This window comes from Zalophus californianus, chromosome 8, assembly GCF_009762305.2.
Source record: "Zalophus californianus isolate mZalCal1 chromosome 8, mZalCal1.pri.v2, whole genome shotgun sequence".
NCBI classification, from domain to species: Eukaryota; Metazoa; Chordata; class Mammalia; order Carnivora; family Otariidae; genus Zalophus; species Zalophus californianus.
Genome location: NC_045602.1, coordinates 26839376 through 26857588, shown reverse-complemented (window position 1 = coordinate 26857588; position 18213 = coordinate 26839376). Strand labels below are relative to the sequence as shown.

General features: G+C 35.6%; 1 protein-coding gene and 1 pseudogene across 10 annotated transcripts in view; both read right to left on the bottom strand.

The window, feature by feature from the left end:
• Window positions 1-18213, bottom strand: part of BIRC6 (baculoviral IAP repeat containing 6) — a 229460-nt gene that overhangs the window by 57729 nt on the left and 153518 nt on the right. For all 10 annotated transcript variants that reach the window (XM_027620739.2, XM_027620742.2, XM_027620746.2 and 7 more), the window contains 8 exons: window positions 18034-18165; window positions 17103-17270; window positions 15731-15904; window positions 14425-14621; window positions 12705-13005; window positions 9871-10088; window positions 7624-7788; window positions 6593-6761 (listed from right to left, as the gene is read on the bottom strand). In XM_027620739.2, the coding sequence (XP_027476540.2) occupies window positions 6593-6761; window positions 7624-7788; window positions 9871-10088; window positions 12705-13005; window positions 14425-14621; window positions 15731-15904; window positions 17103-17270; window positions 18034-18165 (1524 nt within the window). The remainder of the gene's footprint in view (window positions 1-6592; window positions 6762-7623; window positions 7789-9870; window positions 10089-12704; window positions 13006-14424; window positions 14622-15730; window positions 15905-17102; window positions 17271-18033; window positions 18166-18213) is intronic.
• Window positions 532-1802, bottom strand: LOC113937071 (annotated as a pseudogene).

Below are 18213 nucleotides of genomic sequence, written 5' to 3'. Positions count from 1 at the left end.
TCATTTATTCCTTCCTCATCTATAAATTGGCAGGGACTTAACAGGAAAACTCAAATTTCCCTTTCTGAAATTATATTTACCTCCATGCTATAAAACCATCCCTAAAATGGTAGAGATTTTATAACACTATGATAATTAATGGCAAGTAATTTAATGTGCTCAGTGATGTTGCTTTGTGAAAATACAGTATGTCATTTTCCAAAATGGTACAGAGACAAGGTGAGGGTGAGGAACCCTAAAGTAACATTCTACATTCATACTTTTTTTTTAACCAAGTATTGCTAGCAATGAAACAGGATCCCCATCTAGTGGACAGCAGGGTAACAGCACGCTTACTGAATAGCATAAATGTTAATAACCATGGATTGAATAAAAAATGATCCTTGTTTACAAGGCAGCTTTCAAAATAACATGGCTATGAGAAGTCAGAATGTTGAGAGACAGAAGTTAAAATGAACATATTCTTTCTACAAGCATTTTCCTATCTACCTAACTACTTTCTCTCTTTAAGGGTTTTTTTTTTTTTTTTTTTAAATGTTAAGATTTTATTTACAAAGCTTCTTTGTTGTACAGAAAGTAAAAATGCTGTTACAGTCTCGGTGTAACTGGTAGCCACAGACGGCCGGCTCCCCAATCACAGCTCTCCACGCTACAGCAAGTCTGACATGAAAACCTAACAATGCTTACAATTTTGTTGGGGTAAAGTCCCCAAGCTTGGTGGTGAATTTCCAAGAGGGGCTAAACGGAGGAAGGTGGAATGTCACAGGAACTATTCTTGGCTCTTTGGGTGGGTGGGTGTCCTGGGGTTTGTATCACAGCTACCTTTTTTTTTTTTTTTTCCAACAGCTACCAAATCCATATGAGCAGTCCAACCAATACTGAACAGTTCTTTCTTTCCAAGTTATTTGGGGTCTTAATCATCTTCTCCTTCATCGTCTGTTTCTCTCTTCCTCTTTTCACCTTTCCCACTTTCTTCCTCTTCTTCTTCATCTTCATCCTCATCGTCTTCATCTTCATCAACTTCTCCATCATGTCCAAATTCTTCTTCCTCCCCACTGACGTCGTCTTCATCCTCTTCCCCTTCCACATCTTCGTCGTCAAACTCTTCCTCCTCACCAACCTCGTCCTCCTCGTCCTCCTCATCTTCTTCATCCACACCATCCACCTCAGCATCTGAGTCAGAGGCTTCCCGATCCTCCCGACCGTAGCCATCCAGGTAGGTCAGCTGGGGCAGGAGCTTGAAGACACTCTCTCCGTAGTCATTCAGGTTAGTAACCTCACAGTTAAACAGATCCAGGCTTTTCAGATAGTCCAACTTTTTCAAAGGTTCCAAGGTGCTGATATCTTTCAGTTTATTTCCACTTAAGTTTAGATGTGTAAGATTTGGAAGTTTTTCTGCTAACATGTCCAGACCTCCAAAGATTCTATTGTCACTGAGCTCAAGCTTTTTCAATTTAGGTAGTTTGGGGAGATTTGAAACTGAAATCAAGCCTACATTTATTAAACTGAGGTACTCTAAGTTCACAAATTCGGCTGTTAAGCCCTCAATTTTCCCATCATTTGATTTGCAATTATCCAGGACAAGTTCTCAAACAGCTGCCGGGGTCCGGTTCCTCAGCTCCAGGTGGATCCTCCTCTTCATGTCCATGTTTCCCTCTTCCCCCCTCTTCAAACTTAACTTTCCGCGGCAGGGGCGGAGGGGGGAGAGGCGTCCCGGCCTGCGCAGCGAGGGCCGTCGGAAGGGGTCTGCTGGCGGTAGCGGCCGGCGGCGCGGTCCCAGGCGGCTGGCGGCGTGCGGGCTGGCGAGCGGGCTGGCGAGCGGAGCCCCCCGGAGCCAAGTTACTCACGGGAGTGGAGAGAAACCATGGAGGGAAAAGGGGGCTGGAGCGCAGCGCTGGTCTCACTACCGCCGCCCCCGGCCGCGGCCCCGCACTGCGCTTAAACCGCCGACGCGGCGCGGGCGGCTGCTCGGCTCGACTCGGCCCCGCGCTCTCTTTAAGGGTTTTTATCATTCCTTTGAAAATTGATATTGGAGATAAAATATTTAATTCACTTATTTGTTGGAATTACCCACCTTGAAGCTCTGGCTTCAATTTACTGTTTTATAATTTTTCTAACAACTCTCTTATAAATTAGCTTACTGAATTAAGTTCTTTGAAGAAAAATTTAAAAATACATACATAATACTGTTTGATACATATAGTTCGCCAACACCGAGTTATGTTACTGATTTCATGTTGATCTAATGTACAAAACCAAATAAGAACACTAACAGATGTCTTTATTTTAGTTAGCATAAAAAGAACTATTTAAAACAAGCTTCAAACGTACTCATCTATTTTAAGTAACTGGAAACATGCTGTAACATTTGACAAATCTGAAGACTAAATATGAAGACTTATACTGCCCCTGTGATGCCGCCAAAGCAAACACTCCATCTCCATTCTTTCACTCATGACAAACTTTTACATTTTCTTCTCTACCCATTTTCGGGCCAACAGAGAGAGGCCAATATATGAAAAGGTAGGAAAGGTAGGAAAACTACTATCAGGTTATTAAAAATTCCTCCTGAAAAAAAATGAAACAAGAAGAAACCAGAGAGGGAGACAAACCATAAGAGACAATCTCAGGAAACAAACTGAAGGTTGCTGGGAGGGGTTGGGGAGTGGGAGGGATGGGGTGGCTGGGTGATGGACACTGGGGAGGTCTGTATATGTTGTGGTGAGTGCTGTGTATTGTGTAAGATGATGAATCACAGACCTGTACTTCTGAAACAAATCATACATTATATGTTAATAATAATAAAAAATTCCTCTTGAAACATTTACAAAAAAAGAAATATTAGGATTTTCTCCTAACAATCCTAAGTCTGTATAAAGCTCCAGATATATACACATTCGTAAGAGCATCAAGTAATTTTTAAGTTTTACAAATTTACCTAAAACTAACATACTGGATAAATAATGCAAAGATATTATCATGCTACAAGTAAAAATGTTGAGAATTACTTATTGACTGAATTTAACAAATTTAATTGGGTTCCCTGCTCAGTAGGGAGCCTATTTCTCCCTCTCCCACTCCCCCTACTTGTCTTCCCTCTCTCGCTGTCTCTCCCTGTCAAATAAATAAAATCTTAAAAAAAAAAATAAAAACAATAAATTTAACAAATTTAATGATAAATATAACCAATACCTCTCTCTGAAGAACAGGATCAGTATCTCAGTTACAGACCGTTAGAAGGTCAATAATGGAAAAAAGGTTGTCCTTTCCCCTAAGAAATTAATTAGTATGCACTCTTTATGTCGGTAATAATTTTGCAACTGACAGTATTCATTTTTTTACCTCCGATGCAAAGATGTTCACAGCTAAAAGTGAAGATCAATTACTATGTGGAATTACTGCTTATCAGTATGGTCAGCATATTGTTAATCACTTAAAATTTTTGGCCAATTTTTAAACTTCCACCAAAATAAAACAGACTTATTGCTAACCTGCTTGTTACAATGCAAGCCTTCCAATATGAGAACCTGAGGCTTTATTGAAAGAAACAAGGAGTAGAATCTGGTATTCATATCAATTTTTACCAGTAATTGAAAAAAGTATTTTCAAGTACCTAACTTGTACATTAGGAGCCGGAAAAGAAAAAGGACAAAAAGGAGGTGGGAAGGGAGTAAGAAACCATATTCAATAGTTAATGGCAGATCAATGAAAAGTGAAGCATAAACTACTGTATGTTTCTGTATTTTCTTGTCTTGATCGCCTATCATTTAAAAACATATAACAGAAAGGAAATGTGCACTATTGACTATAGCTCTTAAAAGAGCTTATTGCATTATGCCTGTATTTCTATATATTATCTGCTAGTGATGTAAGCAAACCATTTCTTGAATATAATGTCACAAGTGAAATTATTAGCACTGCTCTCACACTTAAATACCAACTTGCCAGAGAGTTGATGAAATAAATGGTGTACTCTGTAAAAATGTCAATATTATGAAAGACAAAGAAAAGCTGGGAAATGTTTCAGATTAAAGGAGAAGAGATAATGGCAACTAAATAAAGTAGAAGATTCTAGAACTGGATACTTTACCCTATCCCACCACCCCAAATTGCCAAAAATAATAAGCTATAGGCAAATGATAAAAGTGGAAAATGGATATAGACTAATTTTCTAAAATCGGAATTTTTAAAAAAGATTTTATTTATTTGTTTGAGAGAGTGAGAGAGAGAGAAAGAGCATAAGAGAGCACAAGTGGTGGAGAGGGAGAAGCAGGCTGCCCATCAAGGAGAGAGCCCGATGTGGGGCTCAACCCCAGCATCCTGGGCTCATAACCTGAGTCAAAGGCAGCTCCTTAACCGACTGAGCCACCCAGGTGCCCCTTAAAATTGGAATTTACTAAGTTCCAAGAGAAATGACTAGATAATTTGTTCAGATTTTAAAATGCTACTTAAAAAACTAACATTTTAACCAAAATTGATTATATAAGTAACACAATACTAATGTGACATGAAGCTATACTTTCCTGAAAAACAATTCATATTTAGAATATTCTAAATGAGCACACTTTTCTCACCAACAAATGATCAGAATACATCCCAAACTCAAGAAATATTTTCTCTGATCACTGAAAACATCATTTAAGAGGTGTGCTACCAAATTATCTGACCTACTCATCTTAACTAAGTCACTTTATATTAATTTATCTTAAAATATTATTTCAAGGGCGCCTGGGTGGCTCAGTTGGTTAAGCGACTGCCTTCGGCTCAGGTCATGATCCTGGAGTCCCAGGATCGAGTCCCACATCGGGCTCCCTGCTCGGCAGGGAGTCTGCTTCTCCCTCTGACCCTCTTCCCTCTCATGCTTTCTCTCTCTCATTCTCTCTCTGAAATAAATAAATAAAATCTTTAAAAAATAAAATATTATTTCAAAATAATTTGCTACCACTTTCAAATATGAATGTATCAATTCCAATTATACCACTGGACAAGGTACCAGATTCAAGCACATAAATCTAAACCTTGGGCTGAGGAAAAAAAAAAAAAAACCCACCTTTTACAGGTAAATAGTATGTCACAAAGGAAAGGTCAAACTCTGATCTGTCATATTATATTCTAAAATAGCTCCAATATAGAGTATCAAAGTCTCTGTAATTTCAGATGGTTACCAAAATCACAATTTATTAACATACATACTTACCAGAAATTGTACCTTACATGAATACATTATTTTAAATAGTAAAAGTAGAGAATACTGGATTTCCTTTTTGACCCTGAACCATAAACATAAAAACTCAGTGTTATACAAAGACTGAATTATAGAACAAGATAAGTTTTAAAATTTTTGAGGATATACATTCTGAAAGTGAAATGATTAATAAAATTGTATTTTAATAATGTGGAAGGAGATAAAGAAAAACCTTATCACTCTATTCAATTTCTTTATACAATCCAATATTAAATTTTGGCACCAATTATCTGTTTTAAAGCTCTAAATATTTTACTTAATCAAAAAATAAACTGTATATTTGACATCTACTTTAAAAAAAGACAAATGTGATATATTGAAATAGGTCAGAGGAAAAACTGATTCTAAATAATGTATCACCTCAACATTTTTATGAGGAAGCTTAAGGTAGACAAGAGAACTATCTGCTTTTAAGCCCAATAATCTCCACAATGGCAGAACATAAGGGGCAATTACCCCTTTTCAAAAATACAAGGAGCTTTTTCCATCCATCCAACTGTGTGCATTAAACTGCTACCAAGCACCAAACAGACTTCAAGACTTATTCCCATCACTTTCCTTACCTATCCTTCCTTAATAATCTAATTATAGAGGTAAACCTCTATTTTTACAAGTAAGAATATAAATAAAGGCAGAAATAAGAAGCAGAACAGACAGCTGAAAACAAAAACAAAAAACCTAAAAGTTCTTGGCTAAAAGGAGGAGATATTAAACTGCTTGGTTTTTTTTTTTTTTTTTGGCAATAACTGTGAACAAAATATAACTTTCTATTATTATTTGGGAAAAGAATACCAATTCTTGGAACTAATTTCAGAATTATAACCAGTTTCAATTATCAGTTGCATATTGGAAAGTAACTATAGTACTTTTATTATTGAATTTGTAAAAATTAGTTCTTATTATCAAGTACCTATGGATTAGAATAATTTATATTATCTGCCTTTCTTCAAATTACCATCATCTGAAATTGTACAGTGTTTGAGACAAACATTAAAATGCACAGTTCAATCAACCATATTTAGCTCAGAATACGGTCATGAAGCTGCCCCACCTTTGCCCTATTATTTTCAGTTATACCTTATTTTTAAAAACAGTACATTCACAGGTTAAAACAAAGGGATAATGAAAACTTTTATTTTGTGTTCCACAACAGGTCACAACACAATTATCCAATTAGGAGCCCCTAAAAACAACTAAGTATCTCCAGAATAATTTTTAAGAAATAAATCCATTAATCTTATACCTACATATATTGGGGAAGACTAATACCAAATACTTCAATTGTACCTTATTATTTTAACAGATGATAAAATAAGTCAACAAAAGACTAATGACAATGTGATTTACCTGAATCATTTCGTAGATAAGAGGACATCGCTGGGATGAGGCAAGACTGACTGAGCAGCTCTAGAAGTACAGAAGGAAGGGCATTACTGTTCTGGATTCGATTCTCATGAGATGACTGGGCTTCTCCATTTACTGCACCACTCACAGGATTTATATAACTTGCAAGAACCTAAAAATAACAATTGTTGGGTTTACATTGGATTTTAGCTTCACACGCTTTAAAAACCCACATTTTGTTAGATATTAAAATCCGAGTACCAAGAGTTTATATTTTCAAGTCAGTCACTGTCTATCTTTTAAAAAGATAGTCTTTTCTTCAGACTGTCAAAAGAGAAGGGTGTGCTTTTAGCGTGATGGTATACTGTATTCAGTCAGACATAGAAGAGTCCACCTAAGAACACAAACTAAAACCTTAGCAGCAATTCTGATATTATTTTATTGACTAGATTCAGTCTACATTTTGAGAGTGATCTTAGAATTTTATACTAGAATGAGCCTATCCTTCTACAATTGCAGAAAATAAGGCTCCAAGATTTGACCTCTTTTAGAGTCAGTTAGTTGATGCAGGGACTAAAGCTAATATTTAAGCACCTCCCCTTCTCATACTGGTACTGTGGGATTTTCCGTACTCGTTCAACTTGGCTGATTCTAGAAAAGTAGTAAAACAGTATGAGAAACAAAGATATAAACAAATAATTTTTTTTCTTAAGAGTCCAGACACAGCACTTTAGATGAAAAGATGACTGGAGGGAGGTAGATATGGTACATTTTCCAGTTACTGGATAATTTCATCCTTGTCACTTTCCTCTCAGTGAGGAAGCTAATTGCGAGGGAAGAAATTTATAGTTACAAGTAGGGAAGAACAATCTTTGTCCAGTGGTATCTTAAATGTATTGAGAGGAAGGAGCATAATATGTTTTACAGAAGTAGCTGAGGATGAGTTGGATAGTTATCAATACTTAAAAATCAATACAAATAGAAAAAAAATAATTTAACTATTATCCCTGACAATATCAACTTTGTAAGCACACCTGCAGAAGACAGGTGACATGCTCCTCCTCCAGCCTCTGTTTGGTTAAGGCTTGTTCCACATCCCATCCAGAAGCTGTAGAGCCTGTCCCAAAGCCAGTCCCTTTGGCCCAGTACAGCTGCTGTTCTTCTGTTGATGTAGGGTTATGAGAGCTTGATACCTGTGGCTTATAACAAAAAGCGAAAACTTCTTACTATTTGATTTTATTTACCCTCAAAAATATTTATCAGTACAAACATAAATAGTTTAACTGCTATAGAAAATAGTCTGTGGACTCCTCAAAAATTTTAATAAAGGATTACTATGTGACACAGCAATTCCATTCCTAGGTATATAACCAAAGAAATAAAAACTGATACTCAAATACAGGTCCACGTGTTTTCACAGCAAGACTATTCATAACAGCCAAAAAGTCAAAACAGCCCACATACCCATCAATGGAAGAATGTATAAACAAACTGTGAAATATATATATACACAATAGAATTACTCAGCCATAAGAAGTAATGAAGTATGATACACGCACGCTATTTTGTGGATGAACCTCAAAAACATGCTAAGTCAAAGATGACAGACACAAAAGATAACATACTATACTATTCCATTTATATTAAATACCCACAGTAGGTAAATACGGAGACACAGAACACAGACTGGTAGTTGCCAGGGGCTGGGGGAAGGGGAAAATGGAGAACCAATGTGTCTATTTAACAATAAATAAAATAGGGGCACATGGGTGGCTCAGTCATTAAGCATCTGCCTTCAGCTCAGGTCATGATCCCAGGGTCCTGGAATCGAGCCCCACATCGGGCTCCCTGCTCTGTAGGAGGCCTGCTTCTCCCTCCCCCACTCCCCCTGCTTGTGTTCCCTCTCTCGCTGTCTCTCAAATAAATAAATAAAATCTTAAAAAAAAAAAGAATAAATAAAAATTTTAAAATATTTATCAGTAAAACATGGGGTAAAGACTACAGCGTCAATGACTTAAAATTAAATAGAGAAAAAACGAATATGGATATGAGCCAGATCCCTTAGGATGAATTTAGTACAAGCATATCTTAGGAGAATTCTATAATGGTGTCATATGTTTTCAATCATAGTAAGCAAGATTGCTTCTATTTCTAGAAGGAATAATTCTCAATTTCTTTCTTATTCCAAATGTGATGTATAGAAAAATCTCTTTTAGCAAAAGAGGACATATTAAAAATGTGAATAGTGTATAGACAAAAGAAATTACTGAGAACCACTGGCTTTATTAACATAACCTCAAACTCTGTAAAGGTCGATTCTTTATTATTATTTTTGTGGACAGTAAAATTAAAATTAATTCTGTAACAAGCATCCTCTTTTAAAGAGTTTTCACTAAATATCCTATGTACACTCAAAAACATTTGCAATTAAGATTAGTTTCAAGGGTTATTTAAAAGTAATACAAATGCTTTTCATTTCTTTTAATGGGAATATTTTCTAAGGAAGAAAACTGTGTACAACACTTTCATAAATTGACCTGCAATTTAGTTTTATGGATAAATGACTGAAAATGCCATCTTTCACATTTAATAAGATAAACTGTTAAATGAATGATAATTTCATTACCATATAAACAGTTAATAGTAGAATAACATTATTGATGTTATTTAATAAAAAAAGTTCATTTTATGTTTCTTGCTAGTATATAGAAGTAACTTATTTTATTTATTTTTCTAAAGATTTTATTTATTTGACAGAGAGAGAGAGAGAGAAAGCGAGAGAGGGAACACAAGCAGGGGGAGTGGGAGAGGGAGAAGCAGGCTTCCCGCTGAGCAGGGAGCCCAATGCAGGGCTTGATCCCAGGATCCTGGGATCATGACCTGAGCCGAAGGCAGACGCATAACGACTGAGCCACCCAGGTGCCCCAGAAGTAACTTATTTTAAGTACTAAACCTGGATACTGCATCCTCATTAAACTCACTTATACCATTAATTATTTTTGGATTTTCTAGAGAGACCACAGTATAAATTCAGCATATCCTGGTAAATGGGAAAGCTTCTTAAGCTATTAAATCTTTGTTTTTCAAGTAGATGGATTAACTTATGGTTTCTAAAAGAGCCTAATAGAGAAGAAAAAACTTAGTTCATAGTTTCTCTTTTAAATACCCTTTTAGAAACAAAAAAGGAATACACGAATCTCATTATTTCAGAAAAACCCTATTCTATACTCCATGAATTTAACTTACCTTTTTCATAATCTAAATAATTAAAACAAACCTACCTCTGCTTGATTGAGACTAGAGTTTGGAACTCGTGGGGCATGGTGGCTCAGAGCAGAGAGGCAGACAAGAATGAGGTGTAGTGCTCCAATTTCCAATGCCATCCGCCTTAGAAGTACACCATCGTCAGTTGTCAATGGTGTAGTGCTAAACAAGCTACGAAGGACATGGAAAGGAAGAGTTGGAAGCACATTGGCTGATGGAGACTGCAGAATATGACCTAGATTAAGAAAAGAGAACTCAAAATTAAAAATATTTAAGAACACAATAACAATATACAGGTCACAAATTAATAGTGACAACACAACATCTATCATTAAATTTATTTTAAAAAAAACCCCAAAGACCACAAATAGAATAATATCTGGAAGTTTAATAATAAGAAGTATCTGGAAAATCTCTTTAAGACATAGTATATGTAAACAAATAAAAGTTGAAATATATTCATATGATAATTAATATAGACTATATCAATATTATTATAAATGAGAAACTGAACGGAAACCTAACAACTAAAATAGAAGCACTGAAAGTTCCTGACTGCCTCGGGAATAGTTTCCACCATGAACAGGTAACGAAAGAGTGAAACCATTTTATTTGGTCTGTGATATAATTTGCTACTACATCTAGCTTTAGAAAGGAATGTTAAACACAAAAAACCCAAACCAAACCAAAATAAAAACCACCACTATATGAACAGTGGATGAGACAACAGATATCAGTATTATACTTTTTAATAAACATTCATTGTATATTCACTAAAAAAAAGGGTGAAATGATATAAAGACAATTTTCTGCTTAGGGTTACACCTATCATTTTGTGATAGAGTACCAAAATAAAATGTATCTCTTTATCTACTTAAATTAAAAAAAATTCCTGATCTACTGAAATAGGTATATAGTTTACATATGAAACCAAACAACCAAGACTATTTATAATATGTATTTTAATAAGTTATTAGAAAAATATTTAAAATAATGTCACCATTTTTTTTTAAAGCTTTTATTTTTTATTTGAGATACAGCAATAAGTGTGCATACAAGCAGGGGGAGTGGCAGGCAGAGAGAGAAGCAGGCATCCTGCTGAGCAGGGAGCCCAATGCAGGACTTGATTCCAGAACTCTGGAATCATGACCTGAGCCAAAGGCAGATGCTTAACTGACTGAGCTACCCAGGCGTCCCAATGTCACCATTTTTTAAGAATTCCATCAACATGAAAATTCAAAAGAAAAGAATGTGCTTTTTGTAAAATATGTACTTTGAATATTCAATAGCTTCAGAGTTACTGGATCCACAAATAAATTCACATAGTTTTATTAGATTAAATATACTTTGTAGTAAGGGTTTAACAGTATTCTAATTGGCATGTGACAGATTTCAGCTCTAATCAAAACCATGTGATTTTAAAATTAAGAACAATTAATTTTCAGATGGAATGGGTATTAACTGAATAATCACAGGTAAGCTGATTGAAAATCTACTTGCTAGGCTACCCTAAATTAATGACTTTTCTTTTATGTTCCTTTATATTAAATAAAATTGCCAGCCCAATGGAAACAATTGCCATAACTTTTTTTTAAATTTTATTTTATTATGTTATGTTAATCACTATACATTACATCATTAGTTTTTGATGTAGTGTTCCATGATTCATTGTTTGCGTATAACACCCAGCACTCCATTCAATACGTGCCCTCTTTAATACCCATCACCAGGCTAACCCATTGCCCACCCCCTCCCCTCTAGAACCCTCAGTTTGTTTCTCAGAGTCCATAGTCTCTCATGGTTCATTTCCCCCTCTGATTTCCCCCTTTCATTTTTTCCCTTCCTACTATCTTTTTTTATTCTTATTCTGTAATATATTACAAAATAAATTATGTTACTTTCCACATTCTGTTCTCTTTTGTCTAAACACTGCTTCCAGATTCACTTTCTTAAGAAAGATTATCATCATATCATGACTTGGTTCATACGTTTTAATAAATTTTCATTACTATTCAGAAAAAAAATCTGAAGTTCTTTTTTTTTTTAAGATTTTATTTATTTATTTGACAGAGAGAGAAAGCACATGAGAGGGGGGAGAGTCAGAGGGAGAAGCAGACTCCCTGCTGAGCAGGGAGCACAATGCGGGACTCGATCCTGGGATGCCAGGATCATGATCTGAGCCAAAGGCAGTCACTTAACCAACTGAGCCACCCAGGCGCCCTAAAATCTGAAGTTCTTAATAAGACTTTCCATAATCTGTTATCAATAGTAGTTTTTAGAATGAGCCCTCAGTGTTTTATGTAAATTTTCATCAGCTAACTTATCCTCTCTCATTTAATCTGAGCACATAAACACTGCTCAAATCATCTTCTTTCTAGCTCATCTCAGCCTATTTAAAGAGACTATCCTTCAAGGCCCTACTAAAATTACTCCGCTAACTTTATTCACATAGCTGGGTAGTAAGGAAAGAGTCTCATACCTGTGAGCCTTCACAATACTGTACTTCTTCCAAGTCTTTTGTAACTTGTTAAGTCTATGCTTATATACACTGCTTGTTGCTACTATTGGAGAACATTAGCTACATGAGGGCAGGATCTAAATAGCTGCTTCATTTTTAACTGCCTCTGATGATGCCCAGCAGTTTTGTAAACAATGAATACATTTTGAATGGAAAAGTAATGAAAATGAAGATTCTTTAGGGTTTGTTATATGTATCATTAGAATGAAACTACCAAGAACAAATGATCTAGTAGCTTTCCTGTGAAAGAAATAAGTAATGAATAATAAGCACTGATCTGAATAACTTTTACACAACCTATGTTAAATTTCATTAATAATTCTAAACACTTACTTCCTTCTCCATCATCCGTCACTCCCAATACCAGTCGCAGAAGGCACTGAGCGTGTTTTCTCTCTTTCAGTAGGACTTCAGCATAGCCCGGAAGACGAAGAAATAACCCAAAAGCAGCCAAAGAATGGGCAGGAATGGGAGACATGGTCTGTACTGCTGATTTGATAGGTGGAGGTTCAGCTGCAATGGTTTCTGGTGCTTCATAAACTAATTCCCCTGACTGTTCAATGGTCACCCATTCAAACTGATCACTATCTTTTGGCTTTTCCTGAGTGGTAGAAGTTACCACTGGAGCACTCACCTAAAAAAAAAAAAGAAAGTTTTTGCTTGGCTATTTGTGTGTTTCAACATTAGGTTCAAATTAAAGATGTGATTTTAAACAATCGTTTTCAAATACAGGAATAAAAGGACCAATAAAGGGACATATTTTTAAAAAGCTTCCAAATCATAAGGAATTAAATTATATCATGAGTATGGTGGTATCTGCCAAGTATTTCTACTTTAGATATACATCCATACATTTATTTATAATTATCCTTTATAATTAGTTAAGAATCTATAGACAGAGTCTTTGAGGCTATGTATCTTGTTTCTCCCCAAACTTTGATCAATTAGAATTAGCATTTTAAAAATTCTTGCCTAAAACAGTAATTATTACATTGGGTGCCAAACGGTGACTTTCCATCATTCCTTCTACATTTATTAGTTGGCCCTGAACTGTAGGTAAAAATGTTCCCTTCTTCTCCACCTATTTATTAATTCATTTATTACTCTACATCAGTATGGAAGTAGGGTCCCTGCAGATGGATGAGGGTGGATCCTAAATCTGTGACAACTGTCTTCGATGTCTTTGAGGAGAAAGATGGCCGTGTGAAAATACACGCAGAAATCGGACTGGTGCAGCTACAAGCCAATGAATGCCAAGTGCCAGCAACCACCAGTGGCTAAGAAGAGACAAGGATGGATTCTTCCCCAGAGGGAATCCTGCACAGGGACCATGGGTCTGGTGACAACCTGATTTCAGACTTACAGCTTCCCTACACTGTAAAAGAATAAATTTCTGTTGTTTTAGGCCATTCAGTTTGTGGTCCTTTGTTGCAGCAGCCCTAGGAAACTATAACACTAAGTACATGAAATTACAGGAAATAATTCCCCTACTTCATTCAGTAAACAAAAAGTGCTTTGTAATTACAACTTTCCATGAGCCATACTCCCTCCACATTAATAAAAGAGCACTGAAAATACATACATCCATAATAGCAACATTAATAGTAAAGAGGTTAAAGCAGTATGTTTTTAAAGCTACCTGAAATAGATATGGTACCTAAAACAGGAAAAACAGTTAAACAAAAAGACAATGCATTTGGGTAGCAGTATACACTACCATCTTACTCTCCCATTTCCAGTAATATCCATAATTAATATGTCCGAAGAAACACAAAAATAAAAATGCTACAGTGTGACGACCATAAAATCAAGGTAAAATGCTGCAGCGTAATGAGTTTGGCAAATGTGCTCGGCCTTCAGCATTTTTTTGGTACCAACTAATTCTCACAAAGCTCTGCACAGGCTGACCTTTGAAATTATATGATGCTCAAGGAGTGTAAGGGAAAGGGTACTCCCAAAAGGTTAACACAAGTGAGTTTTTTTAAAAAAGCAATAAAAGAGAACAAAGGGCTTTGCCGTGGAATGATACATTCAATTAGGAATCTTATCTTACTTGTTGAATTACTTCTGGATACAGCATGGGTAGTCTTTCTGCAATAAGAGCCAGTCCACCCATTCCTGCAAAAACTTGTAATGGTGACTGAATGGGACAGGTTTCAAGTAAAGATTCATCCAATATCCCATCCATACATTCATCACTTGGAGTGAGAGCCTCATCTTCTGGACAGCTACCAAGTAAGTCTCCATGATCTAGAACAATAAATTACAAGTAACAGGTGAGAAACGGTCTCTTTTTATAATAATCTTTCATTTACAAAGCAGATCTTATTGTCACCTCTCTACTCAACAAAAGAGCATAAATATCTTAGGTTATTCAGATAAAGCTTTAAGGCTAGATGCTACAGTAATTTTTAAATGATTTCTGATGTTGCCTCTCAAAGTCATGCTACTCAAAGTATAGTCATTGGCATACGAGCACTGGCATCATCTAAGAGCTTCTGAAATGTAGAATCTCAGGTCCCACCCCTGACCTACTGAATAAGAATTTGCATCTTAACAGTGTTCTATAGGTAATTTATAAGCATATTTTTTGAGTTTGAGAAGCATTGTCCTTTAGGGCCTATCTGTAAGTTATAATGTATGTAAAAATAAGTAAGTCTGCAGAGAATCAAAGCAAATACAACATATGTACATCATGTTCTGAAGTATCCAATTAGGAAAAACTGAATACCAACAAATGACTTCTCATACTGAACACTAAAAATTACACCATACTGGGTGCCTGGGTGGCTCAGGCATTAAGCGTCTGCCTTCGGCTCAGTTCATGATCCCAGGGTCCTGGGACTGAGTCCCACATCGGGCTCCCTGCTCAGCAGGAAGCCTGCTTCTCCCTCTCCCACTCCCCCTGCTTGTGTTCCTGCTCTTGCTATCTCTCTGTATCAAGTAAATAAAATATTAAAAAAAAATTACACCATATTGATTTAACTTTGAATCACTCACCAAAGAAAACCGAAAGGTTAGTAATGTTTACACTTAACTAGATTCTATAAACACTAGAAAACCCCCAAATAATTCTCCTGAAAACCGAGCAAAGGAAGTATTCTAAAATTTACTAGAGAATGCAAAAGGCTACCAATAAAGCATACGTGTTCATAAAATAAGTGATGCTGGAAGAGAAATTAAGATTAATTTCTAGTGAAAACAATAGCAATCTTTTATATCTATAAATAATTCCGTCACAAAGAAAAATATTTTGTTAGCTTGATATAATAAAAACAAAGTAAATTAAGTCATCAGCTACAGAAATCGCTACTTCTTGGATCATGGTCTGTAATTTTAAAGGATTATCACATACATACCTTTCTCAGGGTGTAACCTTTTAAAAGAGTCTGTTTTTGACAGACTTGGGTCTGTGATAACTCTAGATCCCAATTTAACAGTCAGGTCTATTGAACGGTAACCTTGAGGAAGTTTTCGGTCATAAAGGAGAGTTAAGAGTTGGGCAAGCGTCATTTCTGCTGGCAATGGCTGGCCTAAAAATGACATAACTAAGTTAAATCTAGAATCCAAGAGGGAGACATTTACTTGGTTTGATTTAGTCAGTTAGTTACTATTTTTACTGAACTGCACCTTAAGTGTCTGATTCTGACACAATTTAAAATCAGCACATGGAGTTTACAGAAATCTATTTCTGATACATGTGAACAGTATTGTCTATAGAAAGTATCAGTCACTAACCAAATTCCACCAAGATCTTCTGAGCCATAGCAAGAAACAAAGAAACAGACATTCCTACAAATCTGGTTGGCAAAATCTTTTCCCTAAAAGGCCAGATAATAAATATTTTAAGCTAGGAACACTATATGGTCTCTGCTGTAACTACTAACTCTACCACCGTGGCATGAAAACAGCTATGGACGATATACAAATAAATGGGCATAGCTGTATTTCAATAAAGCCTTATTACAGAGAGAGGGGAGCCTGGGTGGCTCAGTTGGTTAAGCGTCTGACTCTGGATTTTAGCTCGGGTCATGATTGTAGGGTCGTGGGATTGAGCTCCACATCAGGCTCCATATTCAACACCAAGTAAGTTTGAGATTTTCTCTCCCTCTGCCCCTCCCCCTGCTTGAGCTCTCTCTCTAAAATAAATAAAATCTTAAAAAAAAATAAACTTTAAAAAATATTTTTTAATAGAGAGGGATTCAGTCTGCTGGCCATATGTTGTTGATCTCTGCTATAAATCAATAACATAAAGCTAAGAAGGAAAATCCTTTCAAAGTTAGTTGGCAATTTGATTATAACAATATAGCACAAAAATGGAGATAAATTGGGTGTCACCTTGACCAATGGAAAGTATAGTGGTCAAAGAATATGTATCACCTACGGAGAAAATATTGCTTAACTATCAGTGGTATGGCAAAGAATTCCACTACTATAATCAGTTCTTCAAAATCTGCCTCACACTGCTTCCTATACAACTTGTTATGAACTCTTTGAAATATTAGTTTTACTGATTTTATAGCACACTGACAGCAAAATTTAGGAAACTAGTAAGCTGTAAATATGCAACATTATAATGTTAAAAAGGACATGTAAAAGGTTACTCCTTTTCTTCTCTTTTTTTTAGAGGGAACTGTATGTTTATCTCATCACAAGCAGTTGATTAAACAGGAATCTGGTAATTACATGTCTTCAAAATTTTTTCTTATTTTTAAATATTGTGAACATTACCTGCCAAGAGTTTGTGAAACAGGTGAAACACTGGGACAGTAATTATTTTGTTGGCAGTCTCCGCTCCTGAAGAAGCACTTCCTATTTTATCAGGCATTGTCCTCCCTCTCCTGGATGGCGGACGAGGTGGTGTAGCTGACACAGCCCGTTTAGACTGGGATTTCAGCCCTAAAAGAATCAGGAAGATTCTATAGATAGCCAACACACTAATGAAATAAAAGGGCATTTCTACAATATTTTTAAAAAGCATCACATTCCTAGCTAATGCCAAAAGACAAATATTTCTTCTGATTTTAATCTCCCAATTTTACTTGCCCTTCATGACACACCATGAATTTTGGTTTCACGTTTGTAACTATTTTCAAGAGAGTAAAAAACAATGCTAAATTCTACTGTCTCTGAGATAGAGATGACTGCCCATTTACTAGAAAGTATTTTTGTGTATGTGAAGGAAATCTCACATTAATTCTTCTCTGAAATAGAATAAATTCCACCAAAACAGAGATCTCCTATTTGAGGAGTAAAAGTAATAGACTAAACCTTCTTTGAACTAAAATCATCTCAATTATGTTATAGAAAATATCCTCCAAATTGATCAGTTATCTTGACCATTTTGTCTTCATCTCCTGACAGTATTGAGTACAATTTTCTGTACATTGTCAAGTTTAAATGGAGTACCTAAACAATTCACAAATGTTCAGTATCTGATGAACTATATTAAGTTTCAGATATAAAATAAGTGTAATAATTACACTGCCAATGAGTAACAGATTTCAGGTGCAATGTTTTTACAACCAGTATTAAAACATCATTACAAGTCAGCTTTTCTGCATTAATACTTTTTACTACATGACGTTCCTATAAATACATATTCTTATATTTAACAAAAAAACTCAAACAAAATCAACATTATAAAAAACCGAAAGCATACCTGAAGCAACAACAACACTGTAATTGTCCTGAAATCCATTTTCTGCCTTAACTTTTTCTTTCTCTTCATGGTTTTTCTTTTCTTTGTCATCTTTCTGTTCACTAATTAGTTTAGCAGTGATACTTGGGGTATCTGTAAGAAAATATTACCTAAAATACACTGCTTTTCAAAGTCATTAAG